At 41.2% G+C, this 27740-nt stretch overlaps 2 protein-coding genes and 1 long non-coding RNA gene across 4 annotated transcripts in view; 2 read left to right on the top strand and 1 right to left on the bottom strand.

Annotated features, from left to right (window-relative positions):
• Positions 1-24549, bottom strand: part of LOC134879358 (monocarboxylate transporter 2-like) — a 34999-nt gene extending 10450 nt beyond the window's left edge. Inside the window, exons 1-2 of the mRNA XM_063905818.1 lie at positions 24367-24549; positions 11244-11489 (exon numbers count right to left, since the gene is read on the bottom strand). Coding sequence (XP_063761888.1) covers positions 11244-11460 — 217 coding nt within the window. The 5' untranslated portion in view covers positions 11461-11489; positions 24367-24549. The remainder of the gene's footprint in view (positions 1-11243; positions 11490-24366) is intronic.
• LOC134879487 (uncharacterized) lies at positions 1225-2803 on the top strand. The gene is made up of 3 exons (XM_063906031.1): positions 1225-1760; positions 1896-2001; positions 2344-2803. The coding sequence occupies exons 1-3, from the start codon at positions 1225-1227 to the stop codon at positions 2794-2796; spliced, it is 1095 nt and encodes a 364-aa protein (XP_063762101.1). The 3' UTR covers positions 2797-2803.
• LOC134879359 (uncharacterized) lies at positions 24256-26564 on the top strand. Of its 2 annotated transcripts, none has more exons than XR_010167833.1 (2): positions 24256-24566; positions 26179-26564. It is a non-coding gene; the product is annotated as an uncharacterized LOC134879359 (long non-coding RNA). The 2 variants fall into 2 exon arrangements; XR_010167832.1 differs by lacking the exon at positions 24256-24566 and adding an exon at positions 25690-25865.
• Positions 26565-27740: the final 1176 nt, after the last annotated feature.

Below are 27740 nucleotides of genomic sequence, written 5' to 3'. Positions count from 1 at the left end.
TAAAGTTGTTTCGTTCGTTGACATTGTCTGATTGGTGACGTATTTCCGCCCTGGGGCGCAGGAATCTTTGCCCATAGACTCGTTAAAAGTTGTACATGCGCAGTAGCTCCTCTTCAATACAAGAGATAGGACGATGTTGGGGAGCACCTCTCCTGCGCCCCGAGCTGGATTTACGTGGCGGGACGGCGGTGGGGCTGCTGTCACAGCCGATCCGATCGTCTCCAACTCGTCAAGTCGCGGGAGTTGGAGACGATCGGACAGAGATGCAAAATGGAGAAAGATATATTAAATAATTCAGTGAAGTCACTTCAGAGAACACCTTTTGAGAGGAGAACATATCAGGAGAAGCTCAACGTGAAAGAGCTCGGACCTGATCAGCCGAACATCGCGATTCATCAGCAGTCAAAAGACAGAGGGAGACTATATACTCGTTGTTTTTCCAGGACCTGGTTTAGCAACAAGGCTTGGCTAACTGCGTGTAGCGAGGCTACTGCTTTATTCTGCTTTCCCTGCCTCCTTTTTCAAACGTCAGGATCTGACCCAGCATGGGTTAAGACAGGTATGACTGATTTGAAGCACTTTTCAGAAAAGGCAAAGAAACATGAATTAACTGGGATCCACTAGCCATGTTTGGGAAAATAAACATTTCATCTCAGCTTGATAAAGGCTACAGGGTAGGGATCCGTAAGCACAATGAGGAGGTTGACAAAAACAGGCACATCCTATCTAAAATAATAGACTGTGTCAAGTTCTGTGGTGCATTTGAACTTGCCCTACGTAGCCATGATGAAAGTGAAAGCTCAGAAAATCCTGGTGTTTTTAGAGGATTGGTGGATTTTGTAGCGTCACTGGATGCAGTTCTACATGATCACCTGCAGGCTGCCACTGTGTTTAAGGGAACATCTAAGATTGTACAGAATGAACTCCTTGACTGCATGCTGTCAGTTTTGAGAGAGTGCATCATTGGAGAAATCAGGAGTGCAGACTTTGTCTCCATCCAGGCTGATGAAACAATGGACATTTCCACTCAGTGTCAGCTGGTGCTTGTGACACCGCTACATTGACAAAGCCCATCATGTCCAAGAGAGGTTTTTGGAGTTCATACCTCTCCAAAGTGCCACAGCTGATTCCATCACCACAGCACTTCTGGATAGGTTGAGCTCCATTCTCCCTGATGACCAGAAGAGCAAGCTCATTTCCCAAGCATACGATGGTGCAAGTGTCATGAGAGGAGCCAAAGGTGGTGTACAGAAGAAGGTCCAAGACGTGTATGTGAATGCACACTATGTCCATTGCTATGCTCACCAACTTAACCTCATCATGCAGCAGGTGACTTCCCATATCCCAAAAGTGAGTAATTTCTTCTCAGACCTGGCTGGATTCTCTAGTTTTTTTTCAAGATCTCCAAAGAGAACCAGCGTGCTCGATAGAGTGGTGGCCCACAGACTCCCAAGAGCAAGCACAGTGAGGTGGAACTTTCATAGCCGAACTGTGAACACTGTTTTTGAGCACAAAGAAGACCTGCTCCAGTGTTTTGAAACCATCAGGGACTCAGGAGAGTTTGATCCTATCACTGTGAGAGAAGCTGGAGGGTTTGTGAGGCTGCTGGAGGATGACAGTTTCAGCTTCTTCCTGAAACTGTTCCATCTCATCATGCCTAATGTGGACCTTCTCTACAACCAGCTCCAGAAGCGGACCATTGACTCAGTCTTTGTTCAGGGAATCATGCAGCAGTTCACAAACAACATACAAAAGATCAGGTAAATTAATATGTATGTTGTGCTATTTAATATTACTGATATTTTGTTCATCTCTATTATGCTTGAACCGCTTCACATTTCTTGTTGTTTTAACTGGTGACTAAAGATGAACCTTTCTCTCCTGGTTCTGTTCAGAGATTACCTCCCTACTCTCTGTGGAGAACACAGTGGCAGTGTATCTCAGCTCGCCAAGAAACGCCGCACACTGGGCCCAGATGATCTTCAGAGGCTAGCCACAGAGGTGAGATAGAAGCTAAATGTGTGGTGTAGGCCTTTGACAATGTTTTTAATTATTGTAGTACTATTTTGTGAAAAAGTGGGGAATACCTTAGAACAGGCCCTATATAATATAATAGTCTAGTTTTATAGAGGTGCAATGTTAATTTGCATTGTTACTATTAAATGAACACATTCAAAAAATTAATCGTTTTTATATTTTAAATAATTAGAAAGCTGACTAATAGCCATCTCCATATTGTATTAAACTGGTGCATTCATTTTTTAGGTTTGTGACACTATCTTGGGCCATGCAAAACACAGATTTGCCTTCACAAAGCATCTGATCAGTGCTACACTGCTACAGGCAGACAGATTCCAGCAGTACCGCAGCCAGTTCCCTGAAGCAGCACTGAACACCACCATGGAGGCTTACCCACTGCTGAACAAGAACAAGCTGAAAACTGAACTGGCTCTCATCTACAGCAACGATGAGTTCAAGAGCTGCAGTGGTGCTGTGGCTCTGTACCAGCTCTTCATGGGGAACAATCTTCACGACACCTTCTCAGAGACTGTGGCGCTGCTGAAGATCCTCATCACAACTCCTATGACCACAGCTGAGTCTGAGAGGTGCTTCTCAACACTGAAGAGAATCAAGACCTTCCTCAGGAACACAATGTCACAGGATCGTCTTAATGCATTGGCCATGCTCTCTATGGAGAAGAATCTTGTCAAAACCATCCCTGACTTCAACCAAAGAGTCATTGAGAAATTCGCTGCTGTCAAGGATAGAAGGGCAACATTTATGTACAAAAAGTAGAACACTACATGACATTATGATCTGTATATCTGTATATGTGTTCATACTACATCTCTTTCATTACATTCTGTATATCTGCATATATATAGCACATCTGTATATATATCTGTATGTATTGTCCATGTTATATATGATATATATTATTTAAATATATAGATATAGAGATATATCTAGAGATAGATATAGAGATAGATATAGAGATAGAGATAGATATAGAGATAGATATAGATATAGATATAGAGATATATCTAGAGATAGATATAGAGATAGATAGAGATATTTATTATATATGTATATTGGCCCTCTGTATAGTAATATAGCACATCTGTATATTTGTTCATACTACATCTGTTTATACTATGCCAATTATTCCCACCTCTTTATACTGCCCTTATCTTTCCATAATCACTCTTAACTGCATATACTGTACATACTCTATATATCGCACTTGTTCCTCTTTGCACTTCTATCTATCTATCTATCAGTGGTGGGCCGTCAGGGCCAGCAAGGCCTTCTCTGCTGGCCTAAACATCATCAGAATATAAATTAAATTTTGATATATTTTTTCCACAAATACGTATTAAATTATTCCCCATAGTCTATTCTCTTCATTTTATAGCGTTCGTCTTGGCTGCGCTGCTTCCAGCCTCAGAACGAGATTTGGAGGGCTGGCCTTTATGTTAGAGCTTTTATCCAATCATATTTCAGCCATAATGTGTTGCTAGGGTCAAAGAAATCTGCCCTTAGGCCTTCAGAATCAACAGTGCGGGCGGCTGTAAGCTTAAAGTGAACGCAAACAAAATTGTGGCGTTAACCAATCAGATTTCGAGGTGGCGACAACGGGCCAGCTAGCAGGCGTACGCTAACGTTAGCACGTGCACATCTTCTGATTGGATACGCACTATTGAGAGGCAGAGCTAGGCAGTAGGCAGAGCCATACAGTCTATGGGCAAAGCTAGCAAACAGAACTAGAACTTGAGCAAGCTAATTTGTGTAGATTTCTACAAGCTATTTTTTTCAACCCACAATGGCTGAAGGAGGAGAAGAGATCAATTTGGTAGAAGATATAATTACAACGCCATTTTCAAAACGAACTTTTCAAGTAAAGCTACACATCTTGAAAAGGGAACGACCAACTCCAACGCTAGCGAGCCTAGCACAGCAGGGAAACTACGAGCGGCTCACAGCCTCCGAGAGGCACTGCAAATTGTACTGCCGGGAATGCCTGGTATTTGCAACTGATCGATTTGGTGTTTGGAGCCACACTAAATTTGCAAACTTGAGTTGTCTAACCAAGGCAGCAACGAGACACCAAAGCACAGCTGGGCACTTGGAAGCACTGGTGCTTTTGAAAACCTTTGGGGACACCCGAGTGGATCTACAGCTCAACGAACAAGTGTGCAGGGAAACGGAGCTCCACAACGAAAGGGTGAACAAAAATAGGGAAATATTGAAAGACTGATTGATTGTGTCCTGTTTTTGGGTAAACAGGAACTTTCATTTAGGGGACACGATGAAAGCGCCGAGTCCAGAAACAGAGGAAACTACGTGGAGCTTCTTTCTTTTCTTGCTGAGAACAACACAGATTTGCATTACCACCTGTACACAAACAACATGTTTACTGGGACGTCAGGCAAAATACAAAACGACCTGATTTATGCTATTGCTGAAGTGATGGGAGGAGAGATCAAAATGAAGATTAAAAAAGCACCCTTTGTCGCTGTTATGGTGGACGAGACGTCAGATGTGGGTAATGTAGCACAGCTGGCACTTGTTCTGCGTTATGTGACAGACACAGGTGTCAAGGAGCGGTTTGTCAGATAATCTGATTAATTAAGTTAACTGTAAATGCTGATGTATTGATTATAAATGCTTCGGAAATATTAATATAACTCTGTTGTACTTGACTATGTTAAGGTGATGCAATGCCCGGTTATACTGCGTTTCTGTCTAAATGTATAGTTTCTAGAGCCATGGCGTCATAATGATGGCATTAAGAGGTGGAATAATTCAGGTAGGACTGTGTAGGACATCACTGAAGGCCTAGGTGTGAAATGCACGGCCCGCCACTGCTATCTATAATGTTGTTTTTGTTGTTTTCATTTATGTAAATACACTCGTTTGATACCTTAGTACATGTATGCATGCTTTTTTTTAAATATATATATATATACATTTTGGAGTTATAGCCCCCCCTGGAGAAAACTCCACCAGCCCCCACTGTGATCCACACATGTTTGTTTTCCGTGTCAAACCGCTCTGTGCATGGATCGCTGTGCATTCGTGTGTGGGTTTTTTGAGACTCCCCTGACGGTCACCCGATTCTTACTTGTTATTTTTTCCATTATAGCCAATCAGATTTCTCCTCCATTCTAAGCCAATCACATGAGTGCGCCCCCACCAGGGTATGTTTTTTTGCGTTCGTGACGTAGCGCTTCATATACGCATTTTGCGATTGAAAGGTCAACTTCAACATGGCGTCTAGCATAAATTAGTGATAAGTGTCTCTGCGTGAATGATTCAATATGCTTTAGGTATGAATTCTTGACACGTTAGTGATGTGTTACTGTTAGCATGGAAGTAATTTAGGTGGCATGTAATGCTAGCGTTTGCTGGCAAGTTAGCTATATAATGCTAATAGAATACCTAGGATTATTACCTTTAATAGCTCTAACATTAGCCATAAATGTTTTTAACTTCTTTCATTCTCTTGTTTTCTTTTTTAGGGACAGCTTAGCAAGAATGAATCCAAAGTTTCCTGCTCAAATGATTATTCAAAAATATATTCCATTGTGTTTAATGATGGATTGGAATTGAACATTTAGAGCTCACAAGGTCCTAGGTAGTCTATTAGCATTATATAGCTAACTTGCCACCCATATTACTTCCATGCTAACAGTAACACATCACTATCGTCTTAAACATATTGAATCATTCACGCAGGGCGGAATGGCGCCACGAGGGGTCAAAAGGGGGCTTTGCCCCTTCAGTTGATTTTTTTGGCCCCTCAGCTTGATCCTCGTACATCCATCAAAAACTACAAAATATGTCACAATTATTAAATAACTATAAATTATTACTTCCCCCCAAATCTAAGCAGCCTTCATTTTTCTTGAAACTGTCGTTAACTTAACTTACAAAGTAAAAGGACAAATAAATAAATAAATAATAACTAATAATAAATATCTACTTGTTCTTTTACTTGTGTCGTTCTGTTTCTATTCACGCTGGTAAACTGGCATGCGCCGCTTGCTCTCTTTTCTTGATCGCCCACACACGTACCTAAGAGCCCTTCACTGTCCCACTTAACTGTAGGAATTCTGCTTTCTGCCGCTTTGACACTTACATTGACGTTGATTTTTCAATACTGTATTTAGCACTGTACTGTTCTAGGTTTCTGTGATTTATTTTTTGTGATTTGGTTAATAAATGTTTTAAATGTTGAAACCGTATGTTTGTAATTGTTCAGCCTTTTTGCATGGGTACATTAAATACATTTATTTTATGAAGAAAAAAATTAAATAATAGCCCCCTCAGTCATTTTATCCTGGCGCCTAGGTGAACTTAGGATGGACAAATGAAGTTGTGTGAACATGCATAACCTCAAATCCTCCTCACAGAGAGTTTCTGTGGATTACTGAATACTGTAGTCTATGTAAATACAGTACAGTCTGAGGCACACAGCATGTGACAGAACTTCACGAGCAGCAACCTTTGACCTTGCTACTCTGACAGTTTTAATGCAGCTCCTCTGACAAGTTTTCCTTAGGGTTAGGGTAAATTCAGGGAATATTGATAATTATAGCGTGTTCATACTGTATGTAGAGCACAAATATATTACCACACATAATTTAGGGAAGGCTTAGCATTGACTATAGCATGCTTACTTAACATTTTTACCAGGAACAATCTCTCTGTTACTTAAAAAAAAAAGTCTTTTCATCAGATGATTATTGTCTCCATAATCATCTGGTCTGAAAATATCAGAATTATTTTTTAACTTTACATAATTGCTTCTTATGGTCCAAGGTGATGTCCCTAAATGTGTGGTTCCATCAGTCTGAAGATATTCGCTATAGTATGATATAAAAACAGAAAACAAGCTAAAGATTCATACTGTTTAAAAGGTATTTTCTTTCATTTAAGCCATTTCCTTCAAAGACTATCAAAAGGTTTGTCATTTTCTAATTCTTTCTGTCAATTAAACAATGGATCAGTGGAGTGGTCCGGAGCTCTCGGCCTCTTCAGAACACTCTGATAAATCCACTAACATGTGGCAGTGCCGGCATCTACCTGTGTTTTTGACTGACAGTGAATGTAACATGGATGTGCACTGTTTCACCGCGGCCCCGCCCAAGGTCACGTCTTTCTCTCTGTGGATTAGCGACACTGACACACACACACACACACACACACACACACACACACACACACACACACACACACACACACACACACACACACACACACACACACACACACACACACACACACACACACACACACACACACACACACACACACACACACGGCAGTTTAAACACGTCATCGCAGCGCGCCGCTGGCCTGCTGCTGATGTAACGCTGTGATGGACTACTGTGCTGACACGCCCAGCCCTGTTTTATCACCAGACGTTTTTGTTGGAGTTTACTGCATTTATTAATGTCTCAGAACAAAGAGCAGGTGTCCCCTCTTTGACACTGAGTAACACATTATCATAAGGACATTTCATTTATTTGCATAGTCACTCGGGCATCACCTTAGATTTGACCTTTTTTGCTTTTAGTTTCATACGATAGAAACAAGACAGTATTTTATTCAGAGTTAATAAACTGTTAGCAGGTAGTTATCACTGTACAGTAATGACACGTTAAAGTCCTTTCTGAGCTGCAGAGATTAGATTAATACTCCTGAGCGTCTACTGCTGCTGCTCATTATCAGGCAGCTTCCAGTAATGAGTGTGCTGTGTAAACACACACACACACACACACACACACACACACACACACACACACACACACACACACACACACACACACACACACACACACACACAGCAGTGGGGAAGTGTCACACACTCACACAGTGATTGCTTTATCAGCGTGAGAGCCGAACAAGAGAACAGATGTTTAATGAAGAGCCGATGAGTGTGATCAATATGAATAAATGAGGAACAAGAGCCCTCGCTTAGTAACGGGACAGAGTGAAGCCGAGCAGCCGTCACTATTCCCAGTGTCGTTTCCACGTAGCTAAGTGCTCTCTGTGAGGTCAGAGGTCAGCTATTCCGATAATATACATTCCGGAAAAAAATGAAGAGACCACTCCACACGTTTCTTAAATCTTTATCTCTACATGTATGGCAGCAATTCCAGTTTCTGTTGAATTCCAACAGAGAGCAATGTTGTCAGTAGTTTATAAAATACAATTAAAAAATAAAAATCCTTTAACTCAAAGACATACCTATAAATAATAAAACCAGGGAAACTGATAATGCTGAAGTGGTCTCTCTTCATTATTTCGGCGGATGTACATTTAATCCAAATCATTTTCAGGGATTTTTTTTGTACTAACTTTCAGTCACACAACCGTTACTGCGATTTTCACAACTTTTTTGTATTTTCTATGTATACATTTTATACAGTTACAACGCACAGGATAACTGAACCTTCTTCCTCAATAGTTCCTTGAGTGGGTCTGATGGAGTGTCAGGATTACTGCACAGATGTGGAAATAATGTAAAATAATCTCTAGATCTTGACAAGTTGTTTTGATCAGAAAGTAAAATACTATATTTTTCATTTCCAGATACCAGGGACTAAATGTTTTGTGCCTTTGTAGACACACTGTGATCTGTACGTTATAATGCACACATGTAAATGATAAACTGAAGCAGAATATGGCTGAAATTGGACTTTTCTTAAGAAATGTCAGGTTGTTCATAATGTTTAGTAAAACATTGCAGAATGAACTTCTTTGCCCTTAAACAAAGGGAACAATTATGAGTTGTCGTTATTCATAGGTCATGATGCTGTGATTTTACTGCTCCGGCTAGTTTGAGATCCAATTTGGCTGTATGTGGCCCCTGAACTAAAATGAGTTTGACACCCCTGCGTTATGAGAAGGACACAGATATGTACGGCCTTAGCAGTCGCCAGCAAAAGGCCTGAAAATACGAGAAAATATATGATCGTAACAGATTTTCTAAAAATTCACATGTGCCACGTATGAAAAGCCCTGAGCAACTCTGCGTGTGTGGCAGTCATGTTTCTTGTTACTTATCAGCCGACACGTGCTGATACCAATATATGTTCAACAAGCAGCCGGGAGATTTATCACTTTGATTAAATGAGGTTTCAGAGTTGTCAGCAGAGCAGTAACTGATTAACCTTATTCAACAGTCTGTGCTGCTGTCAGTGGTTGATTTTGACAAATTGGGTCCCCCGTACAAAACATAAGATTAAAAAGAGGAAATATGCCTCCCTTCTCTGCAGAACGCAATTTAAAAAAGAATAATTTAAAAAAACCGTGTCATGAATTGGAAAAAACAAAAATTGCGGGCTTTTTCATGCGCACCCTCCCCCCGGACAACCCGGCACCTTAATTAACTAATTCTCGGCCCGTCGTTTAGCTCAGTTTGTAGAGCTGACGGACCATGTATTGGGGTTAGGTCCCCAAGCAGAGGACCCGGGTTCGAATCCGGCTTGGTGTCTTATTTTTTCACTTTATATTTACATTATATTACATATCTCATTGTTCATTGTTTCAGTGTTCTCCAGGTCATTTGATGGATGAATCATCCGCATTCATGAGCATTAAACGTAATTATAAAAACACTTGTACTATATTATATATTAATAATAAAACCATGATTTTCAAGTGCTGAGGCGATTAGCTGCTAACGGTTAACTACAACTTTTCAAATGTAAATTTGTGCTAATGCTAGCAAACTAGGTTTCCCTTTTGCCTGTATTTCCACTGCATGGTAGCCTCTACTTGACTCAACTTCCCTTTGGTAGCAGCTGCTTTTCTCTATTTTACCATGAAACAGCCATGATATCATCTTCAACACAACTATGCAGAATTTTCTAAATTGTACAGCGTGATGTACGGAACAGTCTAGCCATTAGTTAGTCTAGTTTTCTCCATTTTGTTAAATTGTGGGAGCTTTTTAAAGCAGCTAGGCAACCGAAAATGGCTGAATATTACCCGTGTCACACTAGTGGTGATATTCTGTGACCAATCAGTGTTTAAACTCAACCTCGGGCTAGGTGGTACCCAAAAAAAAACAAAAAAACGTTTTGACTTTTTCTAATTTAAAACCCAAAAAGAAGGAGCCAGCAGTACCATTTAATGCAGGGGTGTCCAAACTACGGCTCGGGGCCAACTGTGGCCCATTTTCCATTTTAAATTGACCCTCAGCAAATTCAAAAAGTAGAATGAAATATGGCCCACAACTGGAGCTTGTGCTTGTCTTATATTGCACTTCTTAAATATTTATGTTAGAAATATATTACACAGTATTCATGTGTTAATGAGCCCACTTTTCAAATCATTCATTCAATTTAAGTTGCAAAAACAAATCTTAGTTAATAAAAAAAGCTCAATAACTTATTTACATAACAAGCTTGAAAAAGACCCTTCATATTTCCCCTTATTATGAGCAATCTGAGGCTCATGTCTTAAGGAATTAGCTGCCAACAGAATAAAGTAAACCCTACGGAGAGCTGTGATGTACGCTGTTTGTATCTTAAAGCATTTTCAATTATCAAGCATCATTAACCTACATTTGATTGATTTTGCTAACTTATAACTTAACTTACGAGGCAGTATACCTCACCTCTAGTGAGGGGCCAAGCCCTTCTTATATTTTTCAGTGAATAAAGTTTGGACACCCCTGATTTAGTGGAAATGCAGCATTTGTTAAAAAAGTCCTCTGAAATGTTAAATGCTATGATAGGGACAGACAGTTTGAATGGCTGGTGCTCATTGGCTAAAGTTAGGAGAGCTTGAGGTGGAAGGGGAAACAAGTCTATCAACGTTCGAAGGCTCAACGGTCCACAATGTCAATGTCATCACCAGATCTCAGATTAGTCAACTGCCAAAGAAACTTCAAGCAATGGAAAATATAAATTCTACAAAAATACTGGTGTATGATTAGGGTTCAAGAATCTGGAAAAATGTCAGAAAATAAAGAGAGGATGTATTTAGATTGCGTTTCAGAAGCTGCAACATGCTTCACGGTATTAGAGGGAATACAGTTTTTGTATAATCACTCTCTTTGATTGAAATGATCATGGAGCGATTTTGTGACAATCTGTACCAAAGCAAACATTTATTTTGAGCCTGTTCAACATGGTTTGTAGGCCGACCTATTTCAAAAATACATATTATCAACTCTGATTCATTATGTAAAAACGACATAAACGTGGAACCAGCGTGTGCCTCACCCGCAGCGTACATGACGGCGAGCATGATGGAGGAGATCCAGGCGATCTGGCTGTAGGAGCAGTCGAAGATGACCTGGATGTCTTTGAAGTAGACCGTGATGGCTTTGGGGAAGGCGTAGGAGAATCCGATGGAGATGAAAGACGCCAACACCACAGCCCACCCCCACCCGCCGTCTGGTGGGGGCTCAGCGAGGGGACCCGTGGCTGGGGGCGGCATCACTGGCCCACCTCAATGCTGACTATTCACTGCAGACAGGAAGGGAGAGAGGGGACAACCATCAGCACTGTCATACTGTTGACCAATATAATACCAATAAAGCTTTATTTATAGAGCACTTTTCATAAAGTAGGTGCAACTCAAAGTGCTTTACAATAGGGCACACATCACAAATTAAATCCAACAAGAAGAAATTCACCTCAGATCAGAGGTTAAGACCTTTTTTGAACACATGCAGCAAGATAAAATACTGTTTCAATGGGTTAAAATACAAGGAGGTAAAAGGTATGATAATAAAAGCAATAGAACAGATAATGATCTGTCTCAAAGAAATAAATGAAGGCAAAATAAATCAGTACAACAAAATATAAATAGAATAAGCCGGTATACACAACAAAATAATAACAGTGTTATTGATAATAAATAATAGAGGATTAAACATTTAGAGATTAAAAGACCGACTTAAAAAAGAAACGTTGCTGATAAAACTGTTAAATAATAGAAGTTAAAACTTTAAAATTAGTCAAATAATATAAAATCGAACACTAAAAAGTAAATAATAGATACTATAAACTCTATTTGAAGAAGGAGGGTGTCGCTAATAAAAAGCTAATTCAAAAAGATGTGTCTTTAGCCGTCGTTTAAAAATGTCCACTGAATTGGACGCTCTGATATCCATAACTGCCTCAGGAAGTCTGTTCCTATGAGTATGGACCATTGGAGATCACATCCATAAAACTAGTTGAGAGGACCCCCCAGCCCGTAAAGACTGGAGTCCAATTCAGTTCTTTTCCCAGTACAGTGACAACAAAGTCTTGATTGGCAGCATTCACCAAAAGTCAAACTAGTTTTTAATTGGCCAATAAAAAAAACAGATTACAGCAATGTTCAGATCATTTACTTATTTATTTTTTAAATAAAAAGGTGGATGTACTCTTGTATTAATATCACTCTATAAGCATAATACTGTATGTTACATCATTTATCTTTTCATTTTCGCTGTCTTTTCAAATTTAAAGGGTCTTCAGGTCCCCAGTGGACATGGAAGTTAAAAATGAGTTTGTATATAAAATATATATCTTTCTATATAAAATATAAAATCTGCTTCAGCTGAAGTTGACAGCCTACAGACAGCCCTGGATTAAACAGGAAGCAGAGAGCTGCCCTCTGTCAGTGACGCCTGCAGGCGGTAATACGACACAAGACGGACAAGGACATACCTGAGGACTATGTCCTGGAGAGTAGTGCAAACACACACATGCCTTACACTCACTCTACCTGAGAAACCAGACCTGTCCCCACAGTAATGGAAACAAGGTGGAGCGTCATCAGGAGCTGCTGTGTACAAAGCAAACATGCCCTAATTAAGATAAATGTAGAAGACTAAGGGCCGCCATTAACTCCACACTCTTTTTATAAACAATGGAGGAACACATTGACACACACATTCACACACACGTCATGGTGAGAGAGGGGCAGCTATCAGGTTGGAGCTCTTTCTAACCTAATTAGCTTCACCTCTCCAATCAGCCAGGAATATCTCACAGGTTCGGCTGATTTTTCTATTTGGTTTCGCAGGAATGAGCCGCCAGTGGAAGATGAACAGGTTCATCATCTTTGAGCGGCAGCACTCATTTGACCTTACCAGAGCTAGACGTGTTGCTATTAATCACCAAGAGTGATGCTATTAAAGTGGCGCCACACTGATTCAACACATCTTGCTCCATTTATCGGTCAAGGTTTTACTCAGTGTAAGAACGGTTTATCCGAATTCTTGACCCATAATAGGGATGTCCAAACTACGGCCCTGGGGACAAATACGACCCGTGGTCCATTTTGAATCGGCCCTCATAAGATTCTGAAAGTATAATGCAACACGGCCCACACATGAAACTTGGGCTTGTCTTATATTGTACTTCTTAAATATATATGCAAACAGATATTACCCAGCAGTATTCATGTCTTAATAATAAACCCAATTTTCAAATAAATTCAGTCAATTAAAGTTGAAAAAATGGTAAACAAATCTTAGTTGATAAAAAAAAGCCCAATAACGTATTTGAATAACCAGCTTCATATTTCCCCTTATCATAAGCAAACTGAGGCTCCTGTTTAAGGCGTCCAACAAAATTAATCAAACCCTGTGGAGAGCTGGGATGTAGGCTGGTTGTTTCTTTTACCATATTCAAGTATCAAGCATCATTTACCTACATTTGATTGATTTTTCTAACTTCTAACTTAACTTATATATATACAATATACCTCATCTCTAGTGAGGGGCCAAGCCCTTCCAGTGTTTTTCTGTATATGGCCCTCAGTGAAAAAAGTTTGGACACCCCTGGTCTAAAAGTTAAAAAAAGATGATTGTCCTTGGACATTATAAAATTGGAAGTGCTTGAGTAAGCATTCCTTTAAGAAGTTTACTTTCAATTTGCAACAACACATCAGAATTCCTGATCTATGCTAATGTAGCACGAAACAAAAAGCATCTTTGGTCAGTAAACAGCTGCAATGTAAGTAAGTAATTCATAAGTATAAGGCATTAGTCATAGGGCTGGGCAATATGGCCTAAACAAATCCCAGATTTGTTGACAAAAAATCTGATTCAAGATATAAATCGATTTTCTCTTACACATCTTATTTGGAGTGTTTATTTCATAATAATACATTAAAAACTATCTGTAACTTGTGCTGAAAGCCGCCTGGAGAGATACTCCGGTGTGTAGATATGTTGTATTGCCCCTTTAATCAAAGTTAGAGAGGTCTAATCCGCGCTAACCAGATAAGCGGCTCTAGATCCTGCCTCTGATTGAAAGTGACGACAATACACAGACAAACATCCGAATTCATAAGCAGGTTTAGTTGATGGGCTGGAATACATAAAGCTCGGGAGTGTCAAAAGAGCAGCTGAGGGGAGGGGACACGCTTTGAGACGAGAAGTTTATGATCAACCATAAGGAGTCAAACAAAGCAAAGTCACCGCAATGTCAACACCTCCTCTTTGCTTTAGGAGACAGATTACTGTCATGTGCCGTCTCCGCTGTGTCATTCACCTGACTGCTGATTAAAGAGTGGCTGACGGGGGGGTGACAAGGGAGGGGCTGACAGGCTGCAGGTTTTGAAGGGTGCATAAAACACAGGTGAGACTCAAGAAGCCTTATGCTTGAGTCTGAAAAATGCAGTCACATACCGTCAGTGCTGGAATGTAACCAAGTACAAACTTCATCAGTATTTTCTCTTTCTGCACCTTTATACTTCTAGAGTTTACACGTTTTATAAATTTAACTCATTACAAGAACTGCTTAGTATAGTAATCAATTAGCAGATTGAGAGACAATTCATTCAAATTAATAAAACATTGAATTGATTTTTTCATTTATTATTAATACATTTGCGTTTGTTTTTAATTAATTTTGATATATTGCTGGTACTGAAGTTAAATATTCTACGTACATTTAGCAAATTATACTTACGTTTACTTAAGTACAATTTAAAATGCAGGACTTCACATGTAACAGAGTTCTTGTATTAGTCATTTCCCTTGTGTAAATGATCTGAATACTTTTCAGACAACAACTTCTCCAGGACCAAACCCAGTTTCAGACTTCTCAATGTTGGTACTTCTATATACTGTATATACTTATCTTCTTTTTTCTTCCTCTGTCGTTCAATTACAATGTTTAATGTGGTGTAATGAAGGGTGCAAACATATGGCCCTCGGGCAAAAACTGGTCCAACAAGGCCCTTGTGATGACAGAGAAGACATAATCTACAATTTTCACAACTTTTTTGTATTTTGTATGTATACATTTACAAGGCAAGGGATAACTGCACCTTCTTCCTCAATAGTTCCCTCTTTATTTTGTGTGGTGGAGTGTCAGGATTACTGCACAGATGTGGAAATAATGTCAAATAATCTCTAGATATTGACAAGTTGTTTTGATCAGAAAGTAAAATACTATATTTTTCATTTCCAGATACCAGGGACTAAATGTTTGTGCCTTTGTAGACACACTGCGATCTGTACGTTATAATGCACACATGTAAATGGTAAACTGAGGCAGAATATTGCACTTTTATTTCTTAAGAAATGTCAGGTTGTTCATAATGTTTAGTAAAAAGATAGTTCATCAATTGTGAACACTTGAAGAATTAAATTCTTTGCCCTTAAACAAAGGGAACAATTATGGGTTGTCGTTATTCATAGGTCATGATGCTGTGATTTTACTGCTCCGGCTCACTTGAGATCCAATTTGGCTGTATGTGGCCCCTGAACTAAAATGAGTTTGACGCTCATGTTGATGGTTTGGAGTGGGATATTTCCAGTTGATATTTTGTTCTGTTTTTGATATTTTTGGGTGGTTAAATAGAAAAATCCATCAATCAAAAGAAAAAAACCCACACAGGTGAGTCCCAAGTCAAGTGTACCAATCAGAGGCAGTGCTGGCAGTCATGTGGAAGTGCCCTTATGCAAAATACTTAACCTCAAGTGTCTCCAGGAGGCGTGTCTACGGTATTGAATGAAGCATCAGCCAAATGACACGTAATGCGTGTGCCTGCAGTTTGTTCTGTGGGGAGCCAGTCTTCTGACCACGCCCACCGGACAGAGCTCAGCATCACATCACATTGGTGCGTCATTTAATTGATAACCATAATGAAGCCATGACTCTAATTCTTCTGTCTTGTTTACATCACCGGTGTAGAAAGAGCCTCACATCAGCAGAGCAGCTCCTTCAGTACTTTGTCAGTGTCTACAATGCCTTCAGGCACAGCACGGAGCGCCCCATGCGTAATCTCTGCAGCTACATAACAAATGTTAAGACAATAGACTTGAGGCTACACTTTTTGAAGCATCAGATAGTACGAAATCTGTATGACTATTTGAATAGAATAAAAGCATAACGGATATATCAGAAGAGTCTGAGATAGATAACCGTAAAAGGCCTCTCAAATGCCTCTTGTTTACCACTGTGGTTAAATAGAAGAACAACTTTCCTTGAGCTGAATGGAAATGGCAGGGGGTCAAAGAGAGAGGTGGATTCATGACATTGGTGTCAGCAGGTATTAACCATGGACACACACACACACACACACACACACACACACGTGGCTAGCCGCCACTTACTTTAAGATCCTTTCACTCAGTTAGGATCCCTCCGCAGTAAAAATACTTTTTCAACCTCAGCCCGAGAGTCTACATTCAACGGCTCTGTGAGGAATGTGGTGCTCTGATCTAAAGGCTACCATTAGCATGCTAACATGCTGATGTTTAGCAGGTATGATATTTACCCTAATCAATTGCTTATACAAGCGGGTTAGCCTGCTAACATTTGCTAATGAGCATTCAACATAAAGTCATGATGAAGATGGTTTCAGGAAGTATTTGGTGATAAACCAAAGTACTGACATTGAGATTTTGACCTGATCATTGCGCTGGATGAAATTATAAGAGATCACCAAGAATGGATGTGTCTTTATCATAAAGAGGCTTCATATCTATAAAGGAAGCATGTTCTCTTCACAAAGTCCTCCATCATGTTTGTACATCAGGCCTAAGCCTAACCCAGAGAAGGCCTTCCACGTTTTCTGAAGGCCACCGTAGGTTCTCTGACCAGATGGGAAGGGTGAGGTGAGCTGAGAGGAATTCAAATGATTGCAATCTGCAACAAGACCAGGGGATGATACTAAAGCCTGAACGCTGGACCTAACCAGCGGACTTTATCCTCTGGTGACCATGCATATTTGTAGGAAATGTATTCAAATCATGGGATATTTCAGTAGAAAAAGTACCAAAGTTGTGGAAAGACAGAACAGAATTAGCATCTCTAGAGCCACAACGCAAGCATGACTTAAAAATATAAGTCATTTTATGTAAATAATGAGATACTAAAGGGAAAGAAATCGCCACAAGCAACAGGTATAAAAATTAATGTCCGTAAATCAACTGAATGGAGAACAACACAAATCCTCCCATTGAAGAGGCTGGAGACAATCAGCAGGTATTAACCATGCACGCACACACACACACACACACACACACACACACACACACACACACACACACACACACACACACACACACACACACACACACACACACACACACACACACACACACACACACACACACACACACACACACACACACACACACACACACACACACACACACACACACACACACACACACACACACACACACACACACACACACACACACACACACACACACACACACAGAGGTGGCCCCATTAAAAACCACAGATGTGAGTAAGTGAGCAGTAAGGAGGAGGCGGGAGTCAGAAACTAAAATAGTGTTTCTATTATCAAGTCATCCAAGAGGTTAAGGCTCATCAGGCTGGGTTACAGGACCACATTGTCTCAGTGTGTGTGTCCGTCTCCGAGGACACCACTTAGAACACTGGCAGAGAGCCTAAAAGACTACATTCTTTGTTGCTTGGACAGACGCAGCATCTCAGGTTTAACTCAGTGTTGTATTTCAGGTGAGTTTCAGTAAGGGAGACCTGTACGGGTGTGGCCCTCAAGATTAGGGCCAGAGGCAACCGCAGATCAGGCTAAAAACAAATGTTAAGTCACTGCAGGGACCCGATTCTTAAACCACAAATCAAGATCTGGAGAAATGTGGAAGCCACAATGGAGCCGTGGAGCGACTAGTAACCTTTAAAAAGGACAACACAAATCAGAACAACACCCAGGAGGGCTAGCACTGTACAGATGCTAAAGACTACGCTATGCTCACTAACTTTTTCTGTTGTTATTTCAGAAATTCATGATCTCGCTTGACTTAGGTTTTTATTGAAAAAAGCTGTCTGTAAACATAACTATAGAGGGCTATGAGGCTGAACAGAAAACAGAAACCCCTCTTTATTTTGTCACATGCATGCACACAGCAGAGCACACACAGTGAAATTAGTCCTCTGCATTTAACCCATCCTAGTACTAGGAGCAGTGGGCAGCTATCGTGCAGCGCCCGGGGAGCAATGGGGAGGGGGGATTGGAGGTGTCCGGTGCCTTGCTCAAGGGCACCACAGCAGGGCCTAGGAGGTGAACTGGGACCTCTCCAAGTAGCAGTCCACTTTCCATATTTCAAGTCTGTTCGGGGACTTGAACCGGCGACCCTACGATTCCCAGTCCAAGCCCCTACTGACTGAGCCACTGCTGGACAGGTTGTGTGCCTCAAAACAATATGCTGAAAGACTGCTCCAGAGAGACTGGCAGCTTCTCTGTGTGTTCATTCATACAGCTCCTTTACATATAGACATTTAAAGGTCTCCTATTATACTATGTTTGAAGAATATATTGTATTGTATCTATACAAAACATGTCTGTGAAGTGTGTTGCACAAAATACCAAACCTATTGTAGCATGCCTCATCCTCCTCTATTTCAGCCCTGTTCCTGAAGTGCAGATTCTGTGACTGTAGCTTTAAATGAACTAGCTGCTGCTGACCACACCCCTTTGGAGTTGCTGATGGCCACGCCCCTTCGGAGCTGCTGCTGGTCATGCCCCTTTGGAGCCGCTGCTGGCCACGCCCCTTTGAAGCGTCATGATCTCTCTTCTGAAGAGAGTTTTCTACCGACAGAAACTCAGCTAAACGCTGCCGTGATTAAACGCCATATTACGTTCCAAACCACATCCAGCATTATCTCTGAAACAGTCTGGAGCTCAAACGTTTCTCCCTCTCGGTTTACCTCAAGGAGAGGACCTTTATATTACACACAGTCTCTGCAGTACAGCGTTAGCTCTGAGTGTTAGCGATGCTTGCTAATGTAAACACAGACCATAATACTTCCAAAACAGAGTGGATTCAGTTCGCCCACTGTATATGGGAGACGATAGGTTGGGATGTGGGGGGGACGTTGCCAGGAGTTCAATGTAAAGCCAGCCCACATTTCCGATATGATGTCAAGTCCGCAGCAAATCTGGATCAGCTCGTTTGTACACCTGTTTTTAGATATGTGGGTAAGGAGGAAAAGAGAGAGGGTTGTATTTTCTGACACTTTGTGAGTCTCCTTACACACCGGGGACACATATTTATGTATAAAAGACAGTAAAAAGCGCATTTTGCATAATAGGGGACATTTAAGTCACTGTTATGTAAAGAATATGTACGAATGCAGCTTAGGTGTAAATATCTCTTTATGCGAAACTATCATTTTAAAACACCACCATTTCATTTTCTTTTGAACGATAATGGTGATGTTATATGAAGGTCAATAATACAATCATGAGGTCGGGAAGATAAATACCGTTGTTTTAAGAGAACTTGGGACTTCTACACAGAAGTCAATACAGTTAGGCTTTTTGTAGCCTCAGAAGCACAAAGTAAGGAGATTGTAAAAGTAGAAAAAAGGAAGAACAATTCTTATCTTCCCCTTTTTCCACTTATTAAAGCTTTCTTCCGACTTCTTAGGTGCTAACTGGACTTATTCACAAATGCCCCTTTTCCACTGAACTGGTTCCAAATCAAGATCCTTTTTGGTGCTTTTCTGGTTCTAGCCTGTAGCACCCCTTGTGTTTCCACCGCTCAGAGCCCAAATGAAACTCGAGTGGAGCTGCTTCATTGCGTAATCGTTTGCGTCATGAAGTAACCGTTTATGTGGCTTCTCTTTATGTGGCTTCTCTTTATGTGGCTTCCACACAGCGCAAAAATCCCTCACATCAACAACAACAACAATGGCGGATTGTACTGAAGTGCTGCTCATGTTGCTCGTGCTTTGTCGAGCCCACCTGGGAAGACAAGGACCACTTCTTCAAAAGAGTCCACAGCGAGGTTCAATTGTTCATCTACGACTTCAACGACGATTACGCGAGAGAAAGAGGGTAAATATACGTAGATCAGGTTAATCCCGCCCCCACCTCAGATGTAAGCGTGATGTATTGGTTCTTGGTTCTTGCTGGGCAGCTGAGTGGGGCCACCTAAGAACCGGGTTTTGGTGCTTAGAGCTTGGTTGGAAACAGGAAGAACCAGAGCTTAATCAGGCTCTAGCCCGGAACCGGCCCTGGAACCGGTTTGGCAGAAAAGGGGCATAAGAGTCAAATGTCAGCCAATGAGTTCATAGTGTTTCTAATGTGGGCTTTTGAAAGGCTCTGTAGGAGTGAACTGTAATGAAGGACAACAGAAGGTAAAACAGGTTGGTAGAATGACTGAATCAGCGTCATGGGGACAAGAGATATTTGTAGTTAACATACTTCTTAGAGCGGTATGTTAGCAAGAATCTGGCAATACGATAAAACTCATTATACACGGGTTACCATTTAAAACACTGCATTGTGCAGCAGTTAGCATGTAGCAAAGCCCTGTGGCAGTAGCACTAGATTTTGTGCAATCTTAGCAAGAGTCATCATTTGCCTTATCAGTAGAAAAAAAAGAAAAGAGAAAGTGGTGGAAGGAACTTTTAGTCCAAAACTTCACGAACCATAACTGCCAAACGAAAATGAAAAATAATCTATACAGACTACATATACATGTTTGATGATTAATAAAAGAATGGTAATTATCAAATATAAACGTTCTTACACATTTTGGGATTATATCTGTTAGTATCAACTGTTCCAGGTATCAGACTCTACAAAAGGAGACCTGACCTCTACAGTCAGCAGCACAATGCCAGCATGACCCTCACTACACCTGACCCCCCCCACCACACACACACACGGTGTCATGAGACTTTAAGTTATGGCAACGCAAGATTAGCTCCAAGGTAACCTTCGAGTATCATACTGACTTTGTTTCAGACACAGTTCATCATTAACCCGATCAGCAGCCCTGAGTGTTGACTGAAGCTCGATTCATTCCTGTTATCAGCCTCTAATCTCTCTCGGTGACCCTGTAAACACACTCGCCCTTGATCTTGAGTTTTCTGCAAACAACAGAAACAATGGCTCTCTGTGAAAGTACAAGTGAGGCCCCCAGGCAGGGGGTCTTCCCATTTAAAACACATTAATGCACCAACTACTGAACTGTTGCTCTCCACCCTGCATCCCATTATTCCTGAGACTAAACCTAGATTAATAACCTGCAGGTTGTCTGATGAATCCTCACACACTCTGACCTGTAGTTTGCAGAACGCTCCTTGGCTGTTTGACATCCGGACCTGCCACTTACACTACACCTCTGTGCACACAATAGCATGCTGGGAAGGCCTTTCATTGCACTTTTCCGTGTGGGCCCGCCAACACCCCCTTCAACATCCAATCCAGAACCTCCGCTGCTCACCTCTGAACATGTGAGGCCAGAGGCATCCATATCTGTCACATCTACAGCCTTCAAGCCTGAGACAGAAGCATGGATAAGTGCCAACACGGGGATATACTGTAAATATCATAAATCTAGCAAATAGAACATCTTCAGAATGTGGAGTTTATATATGCATCCAGCTGGAGCCAGGTTATAAGCTGCTGTATATAATGAGAGACAGGTTAGGAATGGATTTACTTATAGATTCTGCCATGGCTGAAAGCTCACTAAAGAAACTCCAGAGGATCCAAAGAACACACTTTAAATGGAACCACACGGTTTGGTTGACAGGTGAACTCTGGAGTGCTTGATTAAAACCCTGTCAGTTACCAATGGGCCCCTCCCCAATGCCCTAAAGGGGGTTTGACTTGCAGTGTTTGCATTAAAATAGACTTCAAACGATATTCATAGATCATATATTGATACTGAGGAGGACTATTAACAGTTGCACATTCAGTTTCAGTACTTTTTATCTTACATCACTAACCGATATATCACCAATAAGTTAACAACCACTGATCTGTCCAGCCCATTTATTCCCCAAATTTTAATACGATTTTAAGAAAACCTGTAGCTTTAACAGCTCTCTGTTGTGTTACCTCCCGTCTAATACTTTTAGGCTACTTAGCTTTTTTATCTAACTTCTTTACTGTCAGATAAAAAGGGAAAATGGTAACCAAACAAGTAAATATCGAAGAATTTGAGACCTTATTTTTCATGTCTTTGGCGAGAATCCTTGATGTTGACGGATGCTCTTTTGTGAAGCATTTTTTATTACACTGAGAAATCACCCTGTTCATTTTGAGACATCAATGTAAAATGATTTATAAAAAATATAAAAATTAAAGTGAAAGTCTGTATTTACTTAATTTCAGTTATACTTGTTAGACACAGGGTCGGATTCAGAGGGAACTGTTGAATGCATCTCAGCCAGGGATCCACAATGTGGGTAACAATGTTCTGCATGTTACCACACAGAACACATGTGTGCACAAACTTCATGGAAAGAGGTCCTGACCCTGCAACCTGATCTACCAAGGTATCCCCTAGGTACACACACACACACACACACACACACACACTTTTCCTGTTCTTTCCCACATGCCCAGAGAGGCCACTGCTGTTGAAGGAAACACACAGTGTGGATAATAGAAACCAAAGCGTGTTTCAGTTACCTACAGACTGAAAGCACATGCAGGGCCCGTTTCAAGAGGGACACATGCAACCAGTATTAACTTTCCATCAGGGGCCGAGACGTGGAAAACTCAGAGGTCACCAGGACTTATGAGACTGAGCTTCAAGTCCCCCCACCCATCTATGAATATAACTTGTACTGGCCACCAAACTGTTTTTCCAAGTTCCAAAAAAGCCTTCTCAAAGATGGCTTCAAACAGAAAAATGTGAAGGACAGTGAAATGGTCATGTTCACTTTGATGGTAAAATGCTTTTCACTTTCTTGGTTGAATTACATAAAAAGATTGATATCAGTCCCATGTAAAGGTATGAGGTTAATATCAGCTCCAGGAAGTAACTGCACCTTGCACGGAAAAGAAACAGACAGGGAACCACAGCATGTTCCACATTCAGTGAAGTGAAAATTAGTATTTCTTCCTCAAAATAAAGAACATAACATAGGGGTTTTACTCAAGGGTTCTGCCTTACGCTACTAGGTTTCAAATGAAAATGAGTTTATATTTCTGGGGTTGCAAATGTCATTAAACACAATGAGAATAAAACAGTTTAGAATATATAACTGAGTGACTTCTTTGACTTTATAACTTTTCTTAAAATTGTTTTACACTGAAAAAACAGAGACTTTATTCAAGGTATTATGTCAACAAATGTTACATAACTTTACTTAGGTTTGTTGAAACAATAATATCAAGTTGAACCTAATATTTCTTATTCAAACTTAATAGTATTGCTTTTAACTAACCTGTGAAATTAATTACAGTCAATTAGTTACAATAAAATGTTGTTCAGTGTAGAATTTAACAGACACTTACATCCTGTAGACTTATTCTCACTTTTTGCGACAGAGGTAAAAATATAAGCTTTAAACTGACTGGTTATTCCATAGGAATAAACATAGATTTGCAAAAACTGATGAGTTTATTTCAATCTCATGTCGGACCACCTGATCACAGGCCTGCTGATCAACAGTCTGTACACAGACAGTAGTGAGGGATTTTCCATGCAAAACCAGTCATTTAATTTAAAGCTCCCCCAGCTACAATGTCGTAATCTTGTGGCAAACTCCTCATCCCATCTAGGGAGAATAACACACTCCCTGTCCTGTCTTTGAGAAAGCCCCTCTGTTAGCAGCCGAGTCCCTGCAGCCTCATGATGCTGCTGAAGGACAGGGACCGGATAAAGCCAGTATAATGCACAGGGCCTACACGGGCCAATCTGGGCGCAAGCAGTCAAATTAGTTTTAAAATGAAATGTTATTTAAATTGACTACGCAGAGGGGGATTTAAACCTTACATAGACCCCTGAACGCACCACAGAAGCCGTTCAGCCGGAGCCTCTCTCAGACTCATTCATGCCGACAATGCTCTCCTCCGCGCGGTAAATCCCTCCAGACATCGGCAACAAGGCTGGTCTTTCACCGGCAGCGATAAACAGGAGAAATGTTACTTTACCTGCGGGGAATGACGGTGGTATGTCCTGTGAAGGCTCGGTGACCTTGGAGCAGGAAGATGCGTGTGTGTTGCCGACGCTTCTCGGTTTGAATTTCCTGAGCGAGCCGCTGCCTGAGTCTGACGTGTTTCTGCGGGCTGCATAGGGCGGGCTGCCGGCCTCCTGGAGCGGCTGAGCCCTAGCGTTGCGAGGATTGGCTCAGGTATTCTCCCATCACACACTGAATAAAGCTCCCCCCCCCCCCCCCCACACACACACACACACACACACACACACACACTGCACGGTGCACACACTGGTAGTTATCTGATAAGAGCTGCAGTGTTTTCACTCACAGCGAACAGCGTGGCTTTAATGTCAGACAGCATTTCCAGGACCCAAAGAAAAGTGTATAATGTTAACAGGATTACGTCATCAGGATACAAAAAAGTATCCCCTTGCAGTTACATACCATCAGATTACTGGTACATTATGTAAACCAGTATAATATTAATGTAATGTTATATACTGCCTGGATATTATTTGTGGTTCCAGCTTTCCTTTAAAAAAAGAATATATATATTTAAATGCACTAAATGGATATCCGATATATAAAACAAAACTACGTTGTTTGCTTTCAATAAATGTACAGCAATTGTAAACCGTCTTGTAGCCGAGCCTATAGTAGGACACATCTTGGTTTCTTCTTTCTAAAACAAGTGTTCTGGTGTCTCACATAATACACTTCAATTAAAAACATGTTATTGGAATGTATTTTCTCTTGTATTTATCAGTAGCCTATTGCATTTGATATTGAGGTAATCCAAAAATAATAAGGTTAACATGTGACTAGTACTTAGTTAGGTTACGTACACATAGTAACTCAAATATTGGAAAGCTGAAGTGGCAGTTGGGTAGGTAGAACTGAAAGTATATTTTTCGGTGAATAAAGTTGAAGTGTCACATTCAGTGAGAGCTGAGAGGAGTGTAAGTGAGAACAGTGAAGTGACTCAAATAATGACAGAATGATGAGTTCAGTGAGCACTGGAAGACGTCAGAGTAGAGGAAGCTAGATTTTCCTTTACACTCTCTATCACTTGAAGTATTTACCCTAAATGTTCTTTGTGTGCATAAAGCTGCTGCCCTACAGCAGAAAACTCAATCTGGGTCATTTGTGCTCAATCCGTTGGATTAATGTGGAAGGGTCACGGGGGGCGGGGGCGGTGCGGGGCGGGGCGGGTGGGTGTGGGCTGACATGCAAAATGTGAAGATGACATCTGAGAACAACAGAAATACAACTGGTGCTACCGGTATGCAAAACATATGATAACGCTCAAGAATTAAGAAGGGAAGAGCTAAAGGAAACTGCTGGGTAATAATGGGGTTGAGGGATTCAAAAGCAATCCAAATGGGTTTCTCATTTGGCGGTGTCTCACTCTTGTTATTGATCACAATGTTGAGTCACCAGAGGATTGGCTAGATAATCACCAAAACAGTCGCTGAGTCATGTCTTCAATTCTGTGTGAGTCATTCTGGATCTATTGCTTTAGTCTGTGTAAACCCGGATCAAAAACTGGCGTACAGCAGGATGAAGAGGTTTCTCCTACATTGTCCAAAACCTGAGATTCTCCTCCCTGCTGACTTAACAGTCTTCCTGTTTGGCTGCTTTTAAGTGTGAACTGCATTTTTCCCATAAGGCCTTCGGTTTTTGGATCCTTTTTTGCTGGCTGTTGGCTCGACTTAGAAGTTGATCATACATTATCTATATCTTAAATGCATCTGTAGTAAAGTAGCTGAATATAACTGTGATGCTTTTTCTTTCTACTTCCTGTCAGGAGGATTTGCCAACTCATTTTACTGGAGCTACCTGAAGTGTGAACCCACAGTATGACCATGAATCATGGCATGTGGCCAAAGGACACTGCAGATGACGTCACATTCTGCAGCGTGTTATCTGACGGCTTGATGACGTCTGTTTTCCTTCCAAAAATGGACTGAATGGCTTCACTAAATTTGTAAAGGTTCATCTCTGAGTTTGGAGATCAAATCAGGCTGGGAGACCTTGCATTGACATCATTTCTTTGTTCAGTTTCTATTACTCAGTGTTGTTTTATGTGAAAGCTATTAGTTCCCTCACAGTGCACCACTGAGCCCTGAAACAAATGTTATTTTTTATGCTGCTGCAACGCCCAAATTGGGATCAATAAAGTACTTCTATCTATCTATCTGTTACGCTCAGAACGAGCAACTTGTTGAACCCACACTACAAACACCGAAGACGAAGGGTAGAGTAGAGTGAAAATGGTTTATTTGCCAGAAATAGGATTGGGTCTGGGAGTAGTGGCCGTGTTAGGAAAAGGGAGGAGCAGGCGGGGAAATCCAGTGGACGGAGCAGGGGGGGGGACTAGGAAGGATGGCCCAGGGAATAACGCTAGGAGAGCGAAGGCTGAGGATCAAGTCAAAAGGGGTGAGGGGCTGGACGTGGCTGGTGGAGTATCAGGTGGATCTAGACAAGGAGAGCACAAGGTTAGTATGGCGAAAAATCACTTCAAAAGGCACTAACAAAAAGCTATCTTGAAGCATGTGGGCCTGGAAGTTTTTACCACTGCAGGTTTAATGACGAACTGGCGAAGACTGGAGATGAGACCCGGGATTTTACACAGGTGTATGTAAGTAGCAGTGGTGGGCCGTCAGGGCCAGCAAGGCCTTCTCTGCTGGCCTAAACATCATCAGAATATAAATTTAATTTTGATATATTTTTTGCACAAATACGTATTAAATTATTCCCCATAGTCTATTCTCTTCATTTTATAGCGTTCGTCTTGGCTGCGCTGCTTCCAGCCTCAGAACGAGATTTGGAGGGCTGGCCTTTATGTTGAGAGCTTTTATCCAATCATATTTCAGCCATAATGTGTTGCTAGGGTCAAACAAATCTGCCCTTAGGCCTTCAGAATCAACAGTGCGGGCGGCTGTAGCTTAAAGTGAACGCAAACAAAACTGTGGCGTTAACCAATCAGATTTCGAGGTGGCGACAACGGGCCAGCTAGCAGGCGTACGCTAACGTTAGCACGTGCACATCTTCTGATTGGATACGCACTATTGAGAGGCAGAGCTAGGCAGTAGGCAGAGCCATACAGTCTATGGGCAAAGCTAGCAAACAGAGCTAGAACTTGAGCGAGCTAATTTGTGTAGATTTCTACAAGCTATTTTTTTCAACCCACAATGGCTGAAGGAGGAGAAGAGATCAATTTGGTCGAAGATATAATTACAACGCCATTTTCAAAACGAACTTTTCAAGTAAAGCTACACATCTTGAAAAGGGAACGACCAACTCCAACGCTAGCGAGCCTAGCACAGCAGGGAAACTACGAGCGGTACCCCTGGCTCACAGCCTCCG

The sequence above is a fragment of the Eleginops maclovinus genome, chromosome 17 (assembly GCF_036324505.1).
Source record: "Eleginops maclovinus isolate JMC-PN-2008 ecotype Puerto Natales chromosome 17, JC_Emac_rtc_rv5, whole genome shotgun sequence".
Lineage (NCBI taxonomy): Eukaryota > Metazoa > Chordata > Actinopteri > Perciformes > Eleginopidae > Eleginops > Eleginops maclovinus.
Note: the sequence above shows the minus strand (reverse complement) of the source record. Positions and strands in the feature narration are given on the sequence as shown.